This window comes from Lichenostomus cassidix, chromosome 2 (assembly GCF_008360975.1).
Source record: "Lichenostomus cassidix isolate B80296 chromosome 2, HeHo_3.0, whole genome shotgun sequence".
Lineage (NCBI taxonomy): Eukaryota > Metazoa > Chordata > Aves > Passeriformes > Meliphagidae > Lichenostomus > Lichenostomus cassidix.
The window spans coordinates 17,040,927-17,063,083 of record NC_139482.1 but is presented as its reverse complement, the minus strand read 5'-3'; the positions used below and the strand labels follow the sequence as shown (position 1 = coordinate 17,063,083).

At 41.9% G+C, this 22,157-nt stretch overlaps 1 protein-coding gene across 12 annotated transcripts in view; it reads left to right on the top strand.

Moving 5' to 3' along the window:
• KIAA1217 (KIAA1217 ortholog) overlaps window positions 1-22,157 on the top strand; it is a 354,324-nt gene that overhangs the window by 304,166 nt on the left and 28,001 nt on the right. For all 12 annotated transcript variants that reach the window (XM_085050500.1, XM_085050498.1, XM_085050510.1 and 9 more), the window contains 4 exons: window positions 894-1,726; window positions 9,051-9,155; window positions 9,581-9,633; window positions 16,873-17,033. In XM_085050500.1, the coding sequence (XP_084906626.1) occupies window positions 894-1,726; window positions 9,051-9,155; window positions 9,581-9,633; window positions 16,873-17,033 (1,152 nt within the window). The remainder of the gene's footprint in view (window positions 1-893; window positions 1,727-9,050; window positions 9,156-9,580; window positions 9,634-16,872; window positions 17,034-22,157) is intronic.

Below are 22,157 nucleotides of genomic sequence, written 5' to 3'. Positions count from 1 at the left end.
CCTGTCACTGACAGTGTTCAGCCATCTGGATAAGTCATGGCTGGGCAGAGTGAGGTTCTACACTCTCAAAAACACACATATCCATTGCAGATTTTTGCCAAGGCATGTCTTAACAAAGCGCTAAACATTTGATATGGAAGTTTCCCCTTTCTTTTCCTTGCTTGCTTATTCCTTACTGCTACTGCTTAAAAAACTATGACAAAATGTTTGATGGCTTTCTGAGCGTGTGCTCCACAAACCCTCTGAATCACTCTTATCTTTGCAATGGCACATGTTATACAGGGTCAAACTGTTTTCGTATTAGTTGACTGCGTTATAGTCAATAAATGTGTGTGGTTTTCTCCTATGCTTTGTTTATCCTTTGTGTAATAAAGACCACATCAAGTTATTAGCAAAAGCTTAAATCCTGCTCTGAAGAAAATGGCCAGTTAGTTGCAATGTTTATTTTCCTTGTCTAAGGACTTCTGGCTTTGTGATGTCAGAGCGTATCAGTCTTTTTATCCTGTTTTGGAATCAGTGAACTCTAGACTGTGTGTCTGATCAATAAACTGTTTAAGTCTGTCACTGGCTATATGTACTTGAAACACCTGGTACCAAAACCCCTGATTTCAGCTTCAGTAGCTGTGAATATCAGATTAGGGTAAGATAGTATTTGCATAAGTAAAAGCATTTTTAAGCCTCTCATATTCCTTTAACATACAGCCCATTTTATTGCTGTTCATAGTTGTTATTTTTTTTAGGCACTGGGGTCCCGAAGGGTTTTGTTTATGCAGATGTAAAATTACTTTGTCTTGAGGGTTTGTTTTTATTTCCTTATTTTCTGTAGACAACCCACATCATGTTCTGCTCATTCAGTAATTTTACATCTTACGTGTTTTTCTTCTTCTTTCCAGATGCAGAGGGAAATTGCTTATACGGGACGAGATGGCCCAAGTGGTTCCCGCCCTGGATCTGTTGCACACCCTCTGCACGCGATGCCCAGCTCTCCACCCTCCACCCCGGTGCCCCACTCCATGCCTCCCTCTCCGTCCAGGATTCCCTATGGCGGGGGCCGGCCCGTGGGCGTGCCAGGCAATGCCACCATCCCCAGGGACCGGCTCTCCAGCGTGCCAGCCTCGCGCTCCGTCTCGCCCAGCCCGAGCGCCATTTTGGAGAGACGGGACGTGAAGCCGGATGAGGACATGAGTAACAAAACCCTGACCCTGATGCGAAATGAAAGTCTGTACGGCGACCCCTACTTGTTTCACGAGGGGAGGATGAGCGTGGCCGCCCCGCACTCTGGACACCCGCTGGATGTCCCCGATCACGTTGTAGCCTACCATCGCAGTGCCATGAGGTCATCGAGCACTTACTGCAACCCCTCCATGCAGCCTGAAATGCTGGAGCAGACCTTGTACAGACAAAAGTCACGGAAGTACCCGGAGAGCCATTTGCCCACTCTTGGCTCTAAAACACCTCCAGCCTCACCCCACAGGGTGGCTGACATGAGAATGATTGATATTCATCCTCACCATGGCACCCACATTCCCTCCCACACCATCCAGCCTGACAGGTCTTCCCCCAGCCGCCAGTCCTTCAAAAAGGAGCCAGGACCACCTGTGTTTGTGGATGTGAAACCACGGAGCGCTGTCGGTCTCCCGGGCATGGCCGAGGCAATGCCCACTCCCACGGACAGACAGGCTTTTGGCTATGGGTCACCTGTGATGCCCAAGGACAAGGAGACAAGGTAAGGCAGAGCTGGGGCCTAATTTATGCAAATGGGAAACCTTCCTAGTCTGCACATCCTTTGTCGTTTAAGACTCAGGGGACAATGTAATGTGTAGGAGGCTGCTGCACCCGGCTGCAGTGTTTATTAGCTGTCTGTCAAGGTAGTTAGTAATTTAGAGGAGATGTGACACCACCCATTATTAATTTGAAAGTATTGTCAACCCATGATGAATCCCTAGTTATTTTTATTTGTGTAAATTTCAGTCATTGGAAAAAATACAATCAAATAAAATGATTAACGGGGATTTTTCTTTCCAGACAGCCAGATCATGTTACAAGAACAAATGATGTTCTGTTCCTGCTAATAAGGGAATATATTTCACCCCCGTTAAGAATGACACTCTGATGTTACAATTTTGGTTCTTTATGGAGTGAAGTTTTTCTCATCTAGTGTTAGGAAATGGGAAGAATTTATCATTACTGTCTTATCTCCTGTAAAACATGAATTTGCATAAAAATAGGACAGTTGTTTACAATAATGTTCCTTGAGGGGAAACTGCTGAGAAGAGCTAGTCTGTCCCAGGGAAGAAATTGAAACACGAATGCTGTTCCAGTGATTTTTCCAGCATCACAAGCAGTTGGTGACCTCACTGTTGTTAACTTTGGTGCAATGGCAATAATGACAGTGATCTCTCCTGTCTTTTTAAGGACCAGATTTACACAAAGGTCTGTGAAGGCTTCTCCTGCCTTAGACCCTGCCCTGGGAGAGAAAAATCATTACACTGCCAGGCGGTTGCTGTGTATTTATATGAGCTGTGTTAATCTCTAGCATATTGTTTGTGCTGTTAACTTTTATAGAGCTCTTTAGGGAAGTGAAGATGAATAGCTGGAAAATGCTGAGCTTACAGAGGCCAAAGGTAACTGTTGACTGCCTTAACCACTGGGAAAATATGGAGCTTCATAGAGACCCCAGGCTTCCCCTCTGTAGGAGCAACTTGCACAACAATTAGTTGCCTCTTGCCATGCTTGGCCAGAAAATAAAGTGTTTTGTGAGGTCCATTGATGGAGGAAAAATGGAAGAAAATAAAGAAAATCTGCCATCCACAAAAATTACAGTCTTATAGCTTGGTAGATATGACACAAAAGTACGAGTTAGGGCATATTACAATCTAAGGTCAGTGAAATCTGATTTTTATGTATCTGTTTGCAAGAGAAAGTTGCAGGTATCTGAAATTTCATTTCAAGCCACCATTATAACAGCAGGAAATTATTTGAAAGAAATTCGCCAATTTTAATCCATTTACAGATTGAAAATTTTACAAAGTTCGTGATAGGGCTTTAAAATAAGGAAGGAACCAAAAACTTTTCAGTTTGTGCAATTTTCTGTCTTCGCTCTGGGCATCTCAGCTGTTCACTAAGCTACAGGGGTATACACAAGACTTTGTGTTTGTGCATGGATAAAGAGCAACTACATACATAGTTCTGCAGCTCCTTAAAAGGGAGTTTTTCACCAGGCGTTTTAGTCCTGGTCCCAGAATATATTAACAATGAAGAAAACAGTATTTGCATAATTGCACTTCCAAATAAATACATGACCTTAAAATTGAGCATGGTGTGTATTAGTCACATGGCACTGAAAGAATCATTCTGAAAGCTGTCTTTGTAGGTTGTGGTGTTTTTCAGCCTTGAGGAAGTGTGACTTTCTAAAAAATAATTGTAAATACCAAAAGCAATTCATGCAAATTGATGTGTTTTCTAACCACTGCAATATTAAGAATTGGGTTTGAGTTCTACAAACACAAAATGCTCTAAGCCATAATTTAGCTTTGTAATAATTTCATAAACTTTGAAAGCAAACACTGTTTAAACCGTACTAAACTAAACAAGGGGTTATCCATGTTGAGGTGCTTTTTTTCTTCTTCAGGAGGGGCTGAAATACTCCCAAGGTTGTTATGGATACCTGAAGGGTGATGTATATAATGGCAGAAAGGTATCCCCTACCTTGTTGTGTAGGACTTAGAGTTTACACCCATAAACAGTATGGGCTTGCTTCTGTGAGTAAGAATTTTTTTGGGATTGGAGAGATAGGGCTGAATTCATTCTCCTCCAGGCATGGTAAAATGAGGGGTCTGCTGCTATCTTGTGTATGTTACCCATTTGCTGGTGCCAAAAGCCTAAAAGCCAGACCACAGGAAGCACATGGCAGAGTGTTGAGTCAGCCTGTGTGCAGGGGTGTCAGCTGTGGGCAGACAGAGGACCTCTTAGACTTGGAGATATTAAGGAGAGAGTTCTTTTGCATCTGTGCACTGTGGCAAGAGAGACTCCCCATCCTGACTCATTCAGAAGCAAGTTGAGGACTCTGCAGGCACCAAACCCATCATCTCAGCACTGTTGTTCCTTTAGTCCCTAGTGGAGTGTGCTGAGAGCAAAGAAAACATCTCTTGTATGATACCTTTGTGGAAATTACCTTGAAGTAGCATTGTCATAACTTCAGGACAATGCAAGTTTAAGTTGGAGGAGAGATTGAAATGGATAGTGACAAAGTCAGAAGTAAAACTGAATCTCACTTCCCATCTCAATTCTTCAATTTTTCCCGTCCAAGGCTGAACTGGGATATCTCTGTACTTTATCAGATTATGTTAGGTATTTAAAACAGATAAGACCTCTCATTGACTGTGTCCTGGTTTTTCTGAAGAAAATGGTTCCATTACCTTTGGAACATTAACTGCAGCAGATTTGGATCTACAAAAGATGAAAACTGGTATTTCAGAGCTCTTCTTTGGGTGTTTGCCATTTTAGTTTGACACAGAGGAAGCCAGTTTCATGTAAAGTGTAATGGCTGTGTGTAGATCATTAGATATTGTTCCCCCCCGAAACCACTTTCTTGTTTGATATGTTGAAGTATGGATGGACTCTCTATACATTAGGAAAAATGACCTCACTTTGTAAAGGAATGAACAGTGAGAGACTCCATCAGCAGTGCACTGTTTTGTTTTGTGTAAGGGGGGCTTTGCAAATACACCCTTTCAGGCACTTTCCATAGGGCCAAAACTGCATATGCCTTTGTAAAAGGTGTTGAATAACCAGGCAGAAAAAGATGAATGCAAATGACCAATACAGGATGGAGGAAAAGTAAACTGTATTTTATCTTCCTTCTGTAAGAGGAACTGTTTGTAGTAAGATGACAATGCAGGCTCTGGGATAAGAATTGTCAAATAGTGTAACAGCTGGCAGAGCTTCAGAGCTTCCTTTTCCCCTTCAGCTTCAAGATGTAGAAAGTTTGAGTTTAATCTTCTCCTTAGAAAACTGAAATATTCACCTGTGTGAATCTTTCTGTGGGAAGAAAGCAGAACACAGAAGAGTTCTGCTGATACTTGGTTCCCTCCCTTCCAGGACATCCACTCATCTGTTTTGGGGGAATTTGGGATAAGACAGCTTCACTTGATTCTAGGAAAGCCATTGGGAAAGTCAACCTACTCCTGTTTCCTTTCTTTTCCCAGTGAGATTAAAAAAAAAAAAATTGTCATGAAATGTGTCTGTCATCGGGTAATATAGAAAAAAAATATGTATTTCTCTGCGTCTGACCCCCTTTTCATTGCTTCATTTGGAGCTTAAGTATAAAATATGAAGTCACTGAAAAATTTTTCTCCAGGAAGGTGTGCCAGTTAGTTCATGGTGCAGACTCTGTGTTTGATTACATCTGTTGTGGGTGATGTGCTGCACAGCTTGGGGTTGGACAGGAACATGAATGAACAGTTACACGGACCAGTTTTATTCTGCATCTGTACCAAGTATCTTCTCAGTGATGTGAATATCAAAGATGTCCCCAGGAAGGGGAAGTAACATGCAAGTAACATGTCATGCTTAAATAGCATTGCCGTGACAAGTGGATACCAATTCAGCAATATACTCTACCCCTTCTTGGCATTACTTCCAGTTAACTGCAGCAGAAGGAATAACATGAAACATCACTGAAGATGTAAGGAAGAAATCTGGTGATGAAATCTGATGTTTCAGTGCACATTCCTCAGAGACGCAAGGGCTTGCTCTGGTTCTGCTGAATTTGGGGGGTTGGATGCTAAGGCAGGGCCCTAATTCCTGGACACTGCTAGAACCAGAGCTGTGGGTCAGGCTGCTGGGGAGCAGAGGGCTGACAAGTAGCCTGTCCCTGCCTTCCTGGCCTAGGTCTGTGAGAAGCCAAAGCCAAGTCTGACAGAGTTCTGCTGGGCGTTGCTTCTGACCTTGTCCCCTCCTTCATGCTGCCACCTCTGACTCTCCCAGTATTCACAAGAAAACAATGTGAAACAATGCCTTTCTGTGCTCAGGCTGATAAAACAGCCATTTCTCTCCCAGCTGCTGGAAAAGGGACCCTCCCTGCTCTTCCTGGGTGGTGGAGAGATGCAGCTTTATCTGGGAAATTAATCTGGGAACAGAGACCGGGTTGGCTCTTCTCGGGCTACCACCCTTCTCAGGGCAGCCAGCAGAAGCACCACTTTGTTCTGTTCTGCCTGACCCTCTGGCCTAGTGCTTCACATCCCAGCCTGCCCTGTGTCACTGGAGAGGCAGCCTGCCCTGTGTCCTGGCAGCCTTGGTCTGTCCCATGTCACTGGAGAGGCAGCCTGTCCCATGTCTGGGAAGCCTGGCCTGCCCCATCTATGGGACTCCAGCCTGCCCTGTGCAGGCAGAGCTGCTGGGACATGTTGTTTCCACCTTTCTTCTCCACAGCAGTGAGCACAGCGAGGGGTAGAAAATACAATATTGAGAACCAAGAATGTAAAATTTGGGTCATGGTAGTGCTGGCATCCCTGATAAATCCTGGCCTGGCACAGCCTGAGGAAAGCATTTTTTTCTCCCTCCTGGAGCAGAGGCTGCTCCAGCTCTTCACGAGGAAGTTGGAAGCGAAGGGGTGGACTGCAGATCCTGTCACTGCTCCTCTGGGGCCTTGTGGTGACAGAACTGGGTGACAGAGCTGGGCCACCAGCCCTCCAGCCATGTCAGCCCAAGTTACAGCCCCACCACCAGGCCATCCTCATCCCTCCCTGCCCATGCGGGAATCTCCTGCCTCCCACCACCTTCAGTCCGACCGCCTCCGAAAATTAGATTGTTTTATTTAATGCCTAACAGGCATCTCCTTTCAGACACCTGTTTTTGAAATGTTTGGTGCTAATGGCCATAACAAGTCTGGGTATTATAGTGAAATGATTGCAGGAAAAATCCTGCCTTGTTTTTAACAGAGTAACTCCAGAGCACATGTGGATTGTTCACATTCTTAATGCTTTTACCATATGAAAAATAATGTGTTCTCTGCAGTTGATTCCAGTATTTCATTCTTTTTTCATCATCTCCTATCTTGGAACATCCCTCTCCCTCTTAAGAACATACTTTCCTAGATTTCATGGCAAAGGACAAAATCAGCTCTGTGTTGCCATAATATCTTTTGAAGCAGAAAATTGTTTCCAGACTATCTAATGTGGGATGAAAAAAACATCACATTTATGGATTGGTAAAACAGATAGACTTCCAGTTGAGTTTAGTTCCAGGAAGGTTTTGTGATGATTATCTGGAAAAAAAAATGTTTTCATTATTAAGTGTCAAAAATGCTGCATTAAAGTTTGTTAAAGTATATTTATCCCTGGGTTTTAGTACTTGTTTTTGTTCCAAAGGTTACTGTAGCCTGCACCAGCTTCTTATTTTAAAACTTTTGTAATAGTGGAAATTCCGTAACGTATTTCTTGGTTTGAAATGAATTCAGTCAGATTCACTAGTCTTCTCATCACCCTTCAAAATACCTTTCAACATGAAGACGGAAAAGTAAGATGCGTGCACTGCATTAAATCGCAGTAAGAACATGTCTGCTGGCTGGGGACTGACTGAGCACTCTCTTCTTCCCTGCTTGTGTCTGTTAGCATCTCATTACTTGTTTTGCTGCCTTGTTTTCTCAACCTCTGGGTGTCTCTGAGTCTCTCCTGGCTATGGTATCTGTGTACTATCCCAGGGAACCTCATTCATTCCCTGAATGTGAATGAAATAATTAGCCTGGATAATCCATCTGTCTGCAAGCAGGGCTGGTTACTTGCTTTGTGTCATGTCAGCTTGCTTTTGGCTGCTATTGGTACCTACACTGGAGTTTACGTGACTCTTACTGATTAATGCTATTGCTTTGGCCACCAAACAGCAACTGCAGCTGGGGTGGCCAGAGTTTGGCCGCTCCCATGTGCAGAGGGTGCTGCAGTGGTGATGGATGGGCCCTGCAGCACACTGAGTCTGTGTCTGAGTATGTCTGTCCCATCTTCTCTCATCAGTCACTGCTGCTGGTCTTAACCACTTGCTTTCTGAGAAGTTTTGTTCCCAGTCATCTTCCAAAACCACAGGCTGCTGTTAGAATTTCCTTCTTCGTGTCTCCCCACACACTTAACTGCTGTAATAGAGGGATGTCTTTTCAGAAGGTCCCAAACTGATGTGTGTCTGTGTTGTGGTGTGTCATTGACATACTGGCACGTTTAAGTAGGGACCTGTGTGAGCAAAAGGCTGGTTTGGAGGAAGTCCCCTGGTACCTGACTAATATATGCAATTATGCAAACAGATACACAAATGTTAGCCTTTGCATCCAAAAAAAAGTCATTGTTCTTGTTTAGTGACCTTTGGTTCCTATGGAAAATGTTGAGTATACTTACTTCACCTTCATCTCTTCTGCTTTTTGGGAATTTCTCGGGACATGTGCATGGAAGAAAATCTGTTTTATTAAAATGTTGCTGTACAGTCTGTGTTTGATGTCTTGTGCCTCTCTGTCATATTTCTGTCCTTTTCAAAGCAGACAGTTGTGATGTCAGGTGCAAAGGATTTGGACTGGAAAGCAGTCAGCTTGGGCAGATTTAATGCTTCCCAGACAAAAATCCTGGGTTTGGGAAAAGTAAAAATAGTAACAAGAAGAAGTGTAAAGTCTTTAATCCTGAAACCTTAAGTACAGGCAAAACGATTGGACCAGTGTAGGTAAAAGAGAAAATGCATGTAATGCTAAAAAAAATTTTTCAGTAGTTCCAAGAGGCATTTACAAATTGTTTTAGGTGCCTGTCTTGTGAGATCATTAGAAGTTTATTATTTGGTTGTTTGTTTTGTTCTTTTTAACTAAGCAGATTTTTTTTTTTAATTGTGCGTTACCATGCAAAAGCTGTCCAATCCAAGATGTGGTAAGCTGCTGCAATAAGGTATATGCAAGCTGGTACCCAATGGCCTTTGCACCAACTCTGTAGTGTTTTTCCAATCCTGTGGTAATAGTTCACCTAGAAAAACAAGTCTGAAAGCAAATATATCTGGCTTTAACAAACGGTTCTCTTGTCTTACAGAGAGAGGATACAAGCCATGGAGAAACAGATTGCCAGTTTAACTGGTCTTGTTCAGTCTGCGCTTTTTAAAGGGCCAAATACAAGTAATAGCAAAGATGCCTCTAGGTAAAAACAGAATTCATCTGTAATGATTTTAGTAATCAATCAACAAAAATAGCTTTGAATGTAATCGTAAAAAAATTCTGAATGCTCAATCATTTTTAAATTTCTTTATCATCTCCTTGAGAATGCTAGGCAGAGAGGAAGAATATGCCAAATGGTAGATGGAGATTAACTGCATTACTCTTCTTTGTGATAAAAAGAGTTATTGTAGCTACATCTCTGTGCTTTCTACTGTATATACTCCATTCCTTGCTTAACTTGTACTAAAAGGTGATTTAAAAAAAAAAACAACTGACAAATTACTGGTGATCTAAATTAAAAGTATATATATATATGTTAGACAAGGCTATTTAATTTGTTGAATATAAACTTCAGTACAGTTTTAATAGTTAGTAAACTAAAACTACAATTTCTCTTTTTATTACTAGTGAGAAGATGATGTTGAAAATTGTGTCCAGCAAGAGCAGTGTTGACACTCCAGGTAAGAGAATTCACTTTTAATTTACAACTTATTCAGGTATATGAATAGCTCTAATATTACAAACATCCCAGCTTAAGAAAATGTCTATTTTACTCAAATTTCCATAGCTGTACTGTCAGAACAGAAGTTTAAGTGCAGGATATGGGAATCGATTACATCCTTAGGAGAGGAATTTCTGACAGGTTGAGATGGTATTTGGAATGAATTTCACACCTGTGCTGAATGGTTTAAATGAGATGCAGAGCCTCTGCATCTGGTGAATTTTCCAGTGACTCATCCCATCTATAGTGTGTGTGTGTATATATATATATCTGTCATTAACCCTAGATGTGTCTAGATTGCTGTAGAAGACTAAATATTTTGTTCCTTTTCTTGTCACTTGAACTTTTCTCTGAGGTCCCTCTGTCACTAGGATACTATGGATGTAGTGATACTAAGAAATTTAGCAGTCAGCAAGACAGCACTTTCCCTAATTAAGCCACATTGATCTGTTACTAATTACTTGCGTGCACCTAAACTATTCTGAGCAAGCACCAATTATGAAGCCAGTAAGAGCCAGTCTTGTTTTAGCATCCCACTTGGAGAGCTGTTACGTGTGCAAAAGATTGAGTTAAGGTGGTTGTGAAAGATGTCCATGTGGTTCAAGCTCTTTGTGTATGGGCTGCTGCTGGAGAAGTCCGCAGGGTATTCTGTGCTTATCTACCTCCTCTTCACCCTTTGTCATGCACTGAATGCAAATAAAGGCACTTCCCTACTTCCTCGTAGGGCTGTTCCCACAGGGAGGTCTGTGCTCCAGCAGGTAGTAAACCACACACATTTATTTGCAAACCTATTATGCTCCTAACTAGCCTTTCTGTTGGAGCTGTTAGCTCACGTTCAGGATTCCTGTTTGTCTGGAATTGCAGTATGTCCTCCTAATCGACAGAAACCAAACTAGACCTGGAAACTATCAACCACATGGAAGAAAGAAAGAGCTGAAGTCCTGGTACTGAAGCTTTGCTCCCAAGCCACTCTCTGGTGCAGTTCCAACTCTTCCCTTCCTGCTGACCTCTGGATGGGGAGAGGAATAGTTAAAGATTTGAAGAAATAAGTTGTAGTTTTTCAGTTTCAGACAATATGCTGAAAAGTCTGTCATTATTCAAAACAGATGCAAAATGCTCTTAGGATTTTTCCCTATTGCAGTGTCATTACAGACTGAGAATTTATGGCATTTCCCACTTGCACAGGCCTCACCTCATATAAAGCACTTACAAAACCCTCACAACCAGCACACACACTGCCTTGTTGTACTCCTCTTTGTAGTGCATTGCAAACAGCAGCCTCTCTGCTTTCCCTGGGATGGTACCAGTTCAGACAAGGGGGCACTGAGTTGGAGGACCTAATCTAAGTGGGCCCTGCTTTGAGTGGGGGTTTGGACCAGATGACCTCCAGAGGTCCATTTAAGCCTAACTTATTCAGTGATTTGTGTGTGCATGTGTAAATGTGCTCTCACTTAAGTGAGAAATGGAATAATCTTTGAGAAAACAGTCTTACATAAAGCAAAGCGTGGATTTCCTGGGAAGTCATGCCCAGCCTGCCAGAATAGCGTGGTTCATCTGACCAGCGGCCATTTCCTGACACTGTTGCTCCCAAATACTTCCTGCCCACTACCTTATCATATGACTGAACATGTCCCTGAAATGACAACATTACATCTAACAGCTGCATGTGCAAGCATGGTGGGGGAGATGGAGGGTGGGGAGTGTAATTTACTGTCAAAGGCCAGATCATGTGTCACCTACTGACAGAGACATTGTCACATGGCCATGTGCCTATACAGCATATGAGTAAGGATTCTAGCATTCACCTTGTGCTATAGATGCCTTTCTCATCTTTTGGGAGAAGGGGATAGGACAGTGGGGACAGCCATGCAGCCAGCAGTCTGCAAGGATCCCTGTGAGTGCTGTAAAGTAAAGTTGTAACTCCAGCGCCTGCATCCCCATATAATGTCCTTCCAACATGACTCAGCCACAAAATTAAATTGTAGCAGGTATGAAAAACAAGGTGTGATGACCCCAATACACTACAGTGTTGTAACCCACAACAGCTATTATTGAAGACTGCTGTATGAAAGAATAGTCTTGTATAGTGGAATATTTTGCTTTTGCACATGGAATTGCTCAGCACATGGTCCAATAAGTCAGTGCAGTCCAGCTTATTTGAAAATTAGGCAATCTGCCAGAATATGCTACAGATTGTTTCTCCTTTTTGTAAATATGCTTGGGTTCAAACAGGCCAGCAGCAGCTAGAAACACTTCTGATGACCGCTGTTTTGTTTTTCAATTCACCCCAATCTTTATTAAGTACAGCCATTTAGGCAGTCGATTCTCTTACTTTACAATTCCATTTGACAACTGTGCACTGAGATAACAGTTTTAGCAATTTCAAAGACTATTTGAAAGACAAAATGGTATAAAATGTTGATTGAGCAGTCCCTTCTAGAGCCCTGATAAGCAAAACTGTGAATTGCTTGCCATTCTAAAAAAGAAAACATCTGTGCAAAATAATATTGCCTCATCAGTGTCGAACCAACATTGTATTTTGTAGTATGTGTTCAATGATAGGAGACTTCCATGCGAAAAATAAAGAACTACCTCCCTTGGGATGGGAAAGAAAATTTCTAAACCCTGGATAACTCTATATAGCTAGATTGTGAATGGTCTGTTTGGTGTGTCATATGAACCAAATTGTTGTATTTAACTTGCTTTTGCTTTGCCAGTCTGTAGAAGCCAGTGGCTTCTTTAGCCCCAAATATTAAAGACCCTGAAGAAACCCAGCTTGTTCACTGAGGAAAATGAGTCTGTAATGACAATGCTTGTCTGCATTTCTTATCTTGTATTGCTTTAGGCTCAATTCTTTCATGGGGGATGGGTTCAAAGAGCAGTAACTCTCCACAGATTGGTTGTGTCTCTTCTACTAATGTTAGGAGAAATCCCATGACCGAATCCTTATAATGATCTTCAGTTCCTGAAACGTGAATGGCATCAAGGAACTCTTCACTTAGGAACAGCATGTGATTCTAAAACCAAACCATACTAGAGTCACCATGAGATTTACTCACTAACTCTCTTTTCTGTCATATTATTGTTCGTCATCTGGAGATTGATTGATAGACTAAATCCTGGATTCATTTATTGAATTGAGATCAGTTGGTTCGTGGATTACCAAAAAAAGCAATAGCTTTTTGCTAATTGCTGCCTTGTTAGAAGAGTAGGAAGACATTTCGGTGTTCCTGAGGAGGGGATCAGGGAGTACAACTTTCTGCACTAACACCACCAATACAAAACAAGAGGAAGATGGCAGCAGGGAGAAGTATTACAAACATAGGGCTCAGATTTGGTTCTTCACTCTTTGTGAACTGTCTTGTCATCTGGGCATGTCTGTGTGCCTTTCTCACTTGCATGACTTTTGCTGTGATGACCTGTGAATTAAATCACTGTGCATATCTGCTTTCTCAGATTCAAAGACAGATTATGCTAATCTTAGAACTCTGTCAGCATTTGCTGGTAAAATATGATCCTGAATTCATTCTGGGTAAATGAGGGGAAGTTGCACATTAATGTATATATAAAATATTTTATTCTTTTAAGGGTGATTCAGTGCCATCTAGTAACTGTCACGTCTCCCCAAATAATGCTTGAAAATATCGTGGCTCTTTAATAAGATTAGTAATTTGTAAAGAAACATCGCCAGGTGTCTTCTTACGGCCTTTTGTCCTAACCTACTTCAAAATAAAATCTTACCATTTTAGAAAGAAAAATAAAATCTGGAAAATGGAAGGAGAGCAGTGTCTTCGCAACTATAGCAAAGGTTAAGTGTCAGGGAGGAGAAGTTGTGTTCCTTACCCCCTGAGCACACAGAAAACCTTTTCTCTTTCTGCACATCAGTTCTCCTTGTACTCTAAAATGGCAGCTTAGTTCATTAGCCTTCGTAAAAAAAGTTAACTTTTTTTGTTTGTCCAGACTATTAGGAAATTACGGTGGGAGGTTGAATTTCCCTTACCTAGCTCAAGAAAGGGTTTATTTAAAAACCCAAGAGCCAATGCTGTTTCTTTCCCTTCAGTCCTTCTGGCCTCACATCTAATCGCAGATCTACAGTGTGGGATTATTTCCAAAAGTGAGCTACACTCCCTAGATGAAGCAGCCTATCATTCAGCTGCCCTTTTATTCTTTCTTGATGAAAATATGTATATCCGAGAAATCAGCTGCTGATCCTTATTGGTCACTTGGTATCTTCTGGTGTTTCACACCCGTTGGAGTCAGGAGTCCCAGGGCATGTTTCACAGGCTCTGAGCACACTGCAGCAGGGACACTGTGGCAGCCAAGAGCACCAAATGGCGAAAAGAGGTGGCTGAGGCAGCAGCGGAGGAGGAGAGCTGCTTTGTAGGGAGTTGGAGACATTTATTGCTTACAGAAGCAGATCACAGTCCATCTACACTAAAAGGAAAGCAGGCACCCCTTCCTGAGAAAATATGTGGATTGAGTGGGGTCCAGCATGGGGGGAGGGACTGGTGGGGTCTGATTCATGCCTTGGCTGCATCATCACAGGGTCGGGGGCTGAGGTTTTGGAGCTTTTGCTTGAGGCAAAGAACAGCAGAAAGGTAGATGTGCTTTCAAAAATAGTCCAGATTTGTGGCTAGGGATCAGAACTGTTGGAGGCTTATCCACATTTTTCAGACTCTCTGGTGGTTTCTGTCTGTAAGGTTTATGAACTAAATACCATTTTCTTAAAAAAAAAAAAAAGGGTGAAAACCAGTGCATGTGGGAGGGAAATAGATGCTTGACTATAGGAGAAACTGCAGTGTACATGTAGACAGATAAGTATTAGCATATATTAGACTGGAGCATAGAGTGGGTACATAATGGCACTGAATAAGGACTGTTTATGTCTTGAGTGTTGCTTTCTGTTAAGGAGCTCTTTGAAAGTCAAGAGAGCATTGAATCATAGTGGAGTATAGCAAAAAAGTGCAGCAGCTTGCTCAGCAGTGTAATGAAGAGTGCTATTGTTGAAGCACCAAGCAGATCTCGCTGGAGCACATTTAGGGAAGATGTAGCATTGCAACAGCCTGCACCAAGCTAGTACAGCTTTTTGTCTGAGCATGTCTCCAGAAGCCCATGGCATGGCACACTCTGTGTAGCATAGATCCAGCCAGAGGGGCCTGTGCTTTTACTGAGCAGAATTGCCAAGGAAGACAAAGTAACAAACACGATTTTTAAAAATCTTTTTTTATAATACAAATAGTCTGGTGTAATTTCCATCCTTTAAGAATGCTTCCCCCGATGAATTTTGGAAAGGCTATATATGAGGTATCCACACCTGTTGGAAAAGGGGTAACAGTGTGTTGCTATGCTGAGCTGTACTCACTCAGGCACATTTGGAGGGATGATTGTAAAGACTGCTAGGGATGAGAGCATTGGAAGAGAACTTCCCACTCTTGGATTCATGCTCACTCCAGTCAGAAGATGTGTCATGCACTTCAGTGCACTGGAAATTTGCCTTCAGCAGGAAAAGCTCACAACACTGTTTTTTGTTTGATTTCATTAAAGTTGATAGAGTGTGTGCTTGTGGGAGCAAATGATGATCAAAATCCCTGTGCAGATCCATTGATGAGCTATTTTCTGTTTCCTCAGCTTTCTTTTTTTAATCATGGAGAAGGAAGAAATTGAAGTAGGGAATGACCTAATCATAGAAGAGAATCATGGAATTATTTAGGTTGGAAAAGACCTTCCAGATCATCCAGTCCAACCATTAATCTAACACTGCCAAGTCCATCACTAAGCCAGGTCCCTAAGCACCACATCTACACATCTTTTAAAGACCTTCAGGGATGGTGACTCAACCACTTCCCTGGGCAGCCCTTTCCAGTCCTTGATGACCCTTTTGGTGAAGAAACCTTTCCTAATATTAAATATCGCTGGGTGTAACTTTCAGCCATTTCCTTTTGTTCTATAATTTGTTACCTGGGAGAAGAGACCAACTCCCACCTCCTTCCACCCCATTTCAGGCAGCTGTAGAGAGCAATAAGGACCTTGAGACGCCTTGTTTTCAGGCTGAACACCCCCAGCTCCCTCAGCTGCTCCCCATCAGACTTGTGCTCCAGACCCTTCATCAGGTTTGTTGCCCTTCTCTGAACACACTCCAGCACCTCAATGTCTTTCTTGTAGGGGGAGCAGCATCCATCTGAGCATTTGAGATCAAGGAATAAGGTGGATTTGGCAGTGTGAGGAGAAGAGTTTGCCGGACTACACAGTGCTGGACTTAAAAAATAAAGTTTGTCGTACTGACAGCCTGTCATTTTGTCTCCTGGCAGTGGTACTGGGGACAAGGGACACACTAGAAAAAAAATTTGAAGAATATGGGTGTGTAAGTGCAAATTGCGAGAAACAGCTGACATTTCTATTAGCTGATGAGCTGGAATTTGCTTGTTCTCTCTAAATAGAGCTTCTTCCCAGGTACTTGAGACAGAAAAGAACAAGCTTGGCATTGTTGCTATGTAGAGGAACAGCATTCTTTAACAAAGAAAGTTTTTTGAGAACAGTGATTGTTATTTTCAGAGTGTGTCTCGGCTCATTTCCTTGTGTTACGCTGTATTCCTTTCTGATGGACTAAAAGGGAGTGGGTGGATGCAACATGGCTGGAGAGCCTCTGCCACACCATCATTTCATTTCTCTGGTTTTATATGGTTGCTGCTGAAGATACTTGCTAGAAATAATGCAATTATTCTTGAAGCAGTGAAGCAAGATTCTCTGTAGAAGTCCTTTCCCTTTATTTGGCAGCTTGACTGAATCCCTCTCCTGTGATGATTAATCAAGCAAATATGCAGTTTAGGAGTCCTGTGATTGAACTTGCATCAACTTGGTCTCAGATGTTTCCTGGGATGACAGTTCCAAAGTTACTTTCAGAACTAATTTGATCTGCTGCTGTTTTATGTAATCTGCAGTTATAACTTAATATCCCATCTCCATTACATGTGGTAGAAAGCAGTGCTAGGGTAATGCAGCGCTCTGATAGAAATGAGGTACAGATACACTCAAAATATATTGAATAAGGAGATGCCAGTGCCCTGTTAATACTGAGCATTGGCATCCATCATGATTTTCTTTTCTCATCCATCTGTGTGAAATACATTTGGATGCAGAGGAAGGATCATGTTTGCACCTTCTCTGCTGTGAGCTCAACCTGTACTGCTGCCTATTGCAGATGCTGCCAACATATCTGGGGCGAAGAACTCCCTGGCAGCTGTGGAGTCAGCTGTCCCCCATCACCCTGCTGGAGCCCCAGCAATGCAAGTCAGCCTGCATGGAATGAAACGCAACGTGTCAGACCTGCGGCTGCAGCTGCATCAGATGAAGCAGCTACAGGTATGATTATCTGGATAATGCTGGGAAAAAAGGTGGGTTGTCAGCAAATGCCTTTTCCCTCCCTCTCTCTCATTTTCACTCTTTTAGCTTTTGTACAAGTGAGTCTCAGTAGCAGAGTTCTAGCAAAGGGCAGACCCATGTATTACAGACACAAAAGCTTGCATAGTCCTTGAGGTGAAAGAATTAGCTCAGTTAAACTACTGCTGCTCAGATACTGAGAAAAAAATTAATTTCTAGCTTTGTTGGATTACTCTAGACAGTAAAGAAATATTTAAATTACAGTAACATCAAGTCTGTGATTACAGTTTGGACCCTGCTATGCTATGTGCTGTATAAACATGTCAAAAGAACCATGTTCTTGCTTCATACTGTTTACAGTTGAGAGAGATTTTAAGTCCTTGAATAAACAACTTCCATGTCAGGAAACTCAAATGTAGCTGAGGATCAGTAGATATGCATTAAGCCAGAGTTTGAGTCCTGTATGTACAGAATCCAGAAAAATAGCCAACTTGAACCGTAAGAAAAAAAGGTATTTCAAATGTTGCTGCAAACGTTTGTTGTATCCTACTTACATTTGCATTTTAGCAATACCTTCCTAATACACATCATTACCTCAAAACCTGCAAGAAACAACATAACCAGTGAAGAGGTAACAAAAGCAGTGTGTTGGCACATACAGTCATGCTGCAAATACAAATATATGCTGTTCATCTCAGACACTCTTTAAATAAGCATATGCAGCTGTCCAGGTCTTCAGCTCTTCACTTAATTGGAAACTGAAGAGCAGTGTGTATTGTCTCAGAAGATGGAAAAGAAGGCAAAGCACTTTCTTGTAAGACAAAGTGGACAGTGGGGGAAGCTTCAATACTCTGCCAGTCATCCTTTCCCAGAAAGTGACATCACATGTTTGGTATCATAGGGGCTACTGCTTTTATAACCAGGGTGATTTTGAATGTTATTAGGTCCACCATGTTTGATTTGCTGATTAATTTTAGAACAAAATAATGGTAATACAAATCAGAATTCAGAGCATGTTTTACCTTCACCTCCTTATCTAAAGGAAATTGAATTACGAACCAGTCATAGGGCAAGGGAGCAGAAGGATGAGGTAAACATCAGGATAGGAAAATGTGGCCAATTGAAGGTGCTGTGATAACATCCTGTGCTCAGTTTGCTGGGAGTGAAGAGATGGCAGAAGGTGTTTGGAGCAAAGAGTTGGGTCAGCCAGCTGACTTCTTCCTGTGATATGGCTTCCATGTATTTCAATTTTCAATTTATGATGAGTATGTTCCAATAGCAAATGTCCCTTTCAAAAGCCATTCTCAGCAGTGCTGCCTACGTGTTCCCCATCTAATTCCAAGACACTGGCATGGTATCCCTGCCCTGGCTCATTATGTATCAGTGCATATTGTTCCACATTTGTGCCGCAAACCCCTGCAGCCCCTCTGTCCTTCTCAGCGCCATGTGCCAAATGCAGCTCTTGGCAAATGCCTGCGGTTTGGCCACCAGCTGTGCTCAGCATGTGGCCTCATGGAGCAGGATGGAGGCTGCAGTGCTGCAGGGAGGCAGGGAGTGCATCCTTCTCACAGGGCCTGCTCACCAAGGAGGTGGCATTTCCCCTGCTGTGCTTTGTCTCCATGGCCCTGCCCAGGGCAGAAGCATTGCTTTTGATCAGACACAACATTGTGGCACACAAGAGTGAAGAAATTTCTACCATCTGCACAAATCAATGCTGCCAAGGAGTTCTTGCGAAGGGAGAAAGGACTTATCCCGAGTGTGCTCATTAACTCTGGCTGGCTTCCTTTAATTCAGAAATTATAGCAAACTTGGTGCATTTAGCTAGTAGGAAGTTGAGAAATTTTGATAGTTCGAAGAATCTGTAGCTCGAGGGGAACTTTGGTATGTTACACATAAATTCCATTCATAAGAGTTTTTGTCATGGCATTCCTAAATTATTTTGAAAAAGAGCTCACAGTTTGTAGGGCAGCAAGTGAAACAGCAAAGGCAGTGTTTTTAAAACTGAAGTGTTGAAGTACCATATTTCTAATGAAGTATTTTGTGCTGTGTTTTTTTTTTTTAATAATTATAAGTTAAAGAGAAAAAGTATTTTTCTGGTTTCCCAGATTGTTTTCATTTTATGTTTGACAGTGCTTCATATTTTTCAATTTCACTGTTTCTCCCAGGCTGGCAGTCAGTTTGTTCCTGTTTGTGTGAATTTTTTATACAGTGACAGACTGGAAGAAACACTTCAAAAAAATTAAAAAGATGATTGTACAGGCACAAAAATTGGCAGGATAACTAAGAAACAAGAACAGGACATAAAACTATGTTTAATAATGTCTATTGTTTAATTTTTAATTGATGTTACCACCATAAGCTCATACTAATTTTCTTAATAGAATCAGAGAAATACATGATAGAAAAGTCCCCTTCATTCATGCATCCTTTGTTTGTGCTGGCAAAATCTTCTTTTGAAACAATATCCAGCAGCAATGGATCCAGATGTATTGATTCACACACCAGATAAACATATGTTACCAGATGCCACCAAAAAATTAAGACTCAGTCTGTGGCTGGGTTTTGAACAGAGATTTTTAGCATACAGACATTTGCCTCATGGCTGTTGCTAGAGGCTGTATACACTGGTTGCTACTACACTAGCATGTTCTAAGTGCTCTGATTTTCAGAGACATCGAGAAACACTAGCTTCATGCTGCTGTGGAGTTCTCCTCATTGCCAGAGATAGGCTGTGACCCAGCCCTGGCCAGATTTGTTACTCTTAAGAATGGAGTCCATGATGAGTTCAGTGGGGTTGTTCATTCTGTGCTCCCAGATCGTGAGAACCCTTAGTAGCAGGTTTGAGCCAAGCCTTAGAGTACATGCACATGGTATATGTCATTAACTTAGATGTACATTGGATTTTTTTTGTCTGCTCTTTCTTTTCTTTAATTGAACTCATTTTAAGGGAGCACAGTTCGATACTATTAATGCTCACCATTAGGAATGTGTATGCATGCATGCTTTTCCTTCACTCAGTGCATTGTTTGCAGGGAAATGAGTGCTGCAGAAAGGACAGAAAATGTAGTAACAACACCATCATAAATGGTACTCAGTCTCAAAAGTGTAACTTTGAGTTAGAAATTCAAATATATATTTGAGCTGCATTAAAGAACTGAAGAGACTACCTTTAATCAATGTATGTTAACAAACTCCAGGAACTACATACTTAGATTCTACAGAGGTCCTGAGCTGCAGGCAGCCAGTTCCTCTTTGTGGCTGTGTGCTGTAGTGGGGAGGTGTGTGGCCCAAAAGCCTCTCCCTGAAGGGCCTGGGAGGCTCCCACTGGACAGGTCATGCTTGTCTCCTAATGAGGAGCAGGGTTGTGAAGTAATCCTTGGGTTTCTACTTACCTGTCTCATAGGTAATTGGTTCAAAGTGAACTGAACTGGTTTTCAGGTTATTCTTGAAGTGGTTGCCAGAGGCAGTGCTGGGGTACCTGTGTGAGAGCAGTGACGAATAATGGCTGGAGCACTAGATGAAGAGGGACAAGGAGGGTATCTGGAGAGATTAGTGAGGCTAGAAGTGAGATCCAAGGATAAAGACTGCATGAGAGGATGCTAGAATTCTAAAAAAGCATGTTAAATTTGTTTCTGTTTGGTTGCTACTTGCAGTTAAAAGTTAACTCTAATTAGCAAGAAATTGTCATTTGGTGGTGACAGGAAACCCTGCATTGCTTTGCCTTACCTTTGAGCACTTGCCTTTGGAACTTGAGTACAGTTTTAAGAGAGTTTCTTTTCAAGATTGCTGATTTGGCTTGTTTTCAAGCAAGCTTATAGTACAAAAGGTTCTACAGCGTGGAACCAGGATAACTGTGGCAGATCCATAAAACGTCTTCTGCTTGAGGTGGTGGAGTAACTAAAAGAGGTGGTCAGAGGGGCAAACGGGATGTGCACCTAGCCAGGGAGTCTCACATCTGATACCTGCTGGCAGAAGAAAGGTAAGAATCAAGTTCAGTTCCAGAACATGGAGGTGAATGTGCTGTGGCAGCCAGAGACTGCCTTCTCCTCCTCAGCCACAGCTCTTCCCCTGTGCTCTTGCTCTCCCTGCCTCGTGCTGTCCTTTGGCTGCTGACTGCCATAATTGCTCCTCTCCCACAGTTCTTCCTTTTGTCTCTCTGAACCCGTGTTTACATCTCCCTTCTAAATCTTCTGTCCCTGTTCCCCAAGCATGAACAAACTCAGGTTTTCCATAACTAGCCAAGTGTTGCATGAATTTTCGTAGAAATAGCAAAACATTTCTTTGATACCAAGATGAGTCATTTCCCAGGATTCAAGAGCTCACTCCAAACTCTGAGGTTTGGGAGTCCCCAATATACAAGCTTTTTTGAAATCTTGCTGTGTTATGTTTTTATTCCCTATTCTCATTATCAGAAATAGATGAACTTTCATGACTGAAACTTCCTGGCATTGTTCAAACACTTAATAAATGGAGGTGACAAGCACTTTAGCTGTGCACATCACCACAATAAATATAGATCCCCTACATACCTCCATAATAGGAAAAAAAAGTGTGCCTGCCATTTCACAACCTCACACACTCACACAAACTCACTTTTGCTATTAGTGGAAGTCCCTGTTACCAGCTGAGGAACATCAAGGACTTAAATTCTGGACACCTGAGACTTAAATCTAACTCTGTTATTGACCTTCTCACTGACATGGGATCAGTTGTTTCACATATCCTAACTCACTTCCATGTGTCAAATTTCCCCACTTTTTAAAGAGCTGTGAATAAATTGTATGACTGAAGCATTACATGCTCATTCACTCATTTATTCATTCATTTAGGGTTTCCTACTTGAAAATAGGACATGATGAAAGAGGTGTGTATTTCAAATAGTTGTGCTGGCCTTGCAGTGAGAGATTTTAATTTATCAAATCCAGACATTAACCCCATAAAGGGGAAAAATACACATATGCATTATCTTCAAAATAATCCAGATAATATTTATATATTTCTGTGCTGTTGACATGCTTTTCAGCTTTGTTTTTTACTAACTGCTAACACTTCCCTTCAGCTGAGTTTTGAGCTAACTCCTCCTGCTTGTCACAGTTCAGATTTTCA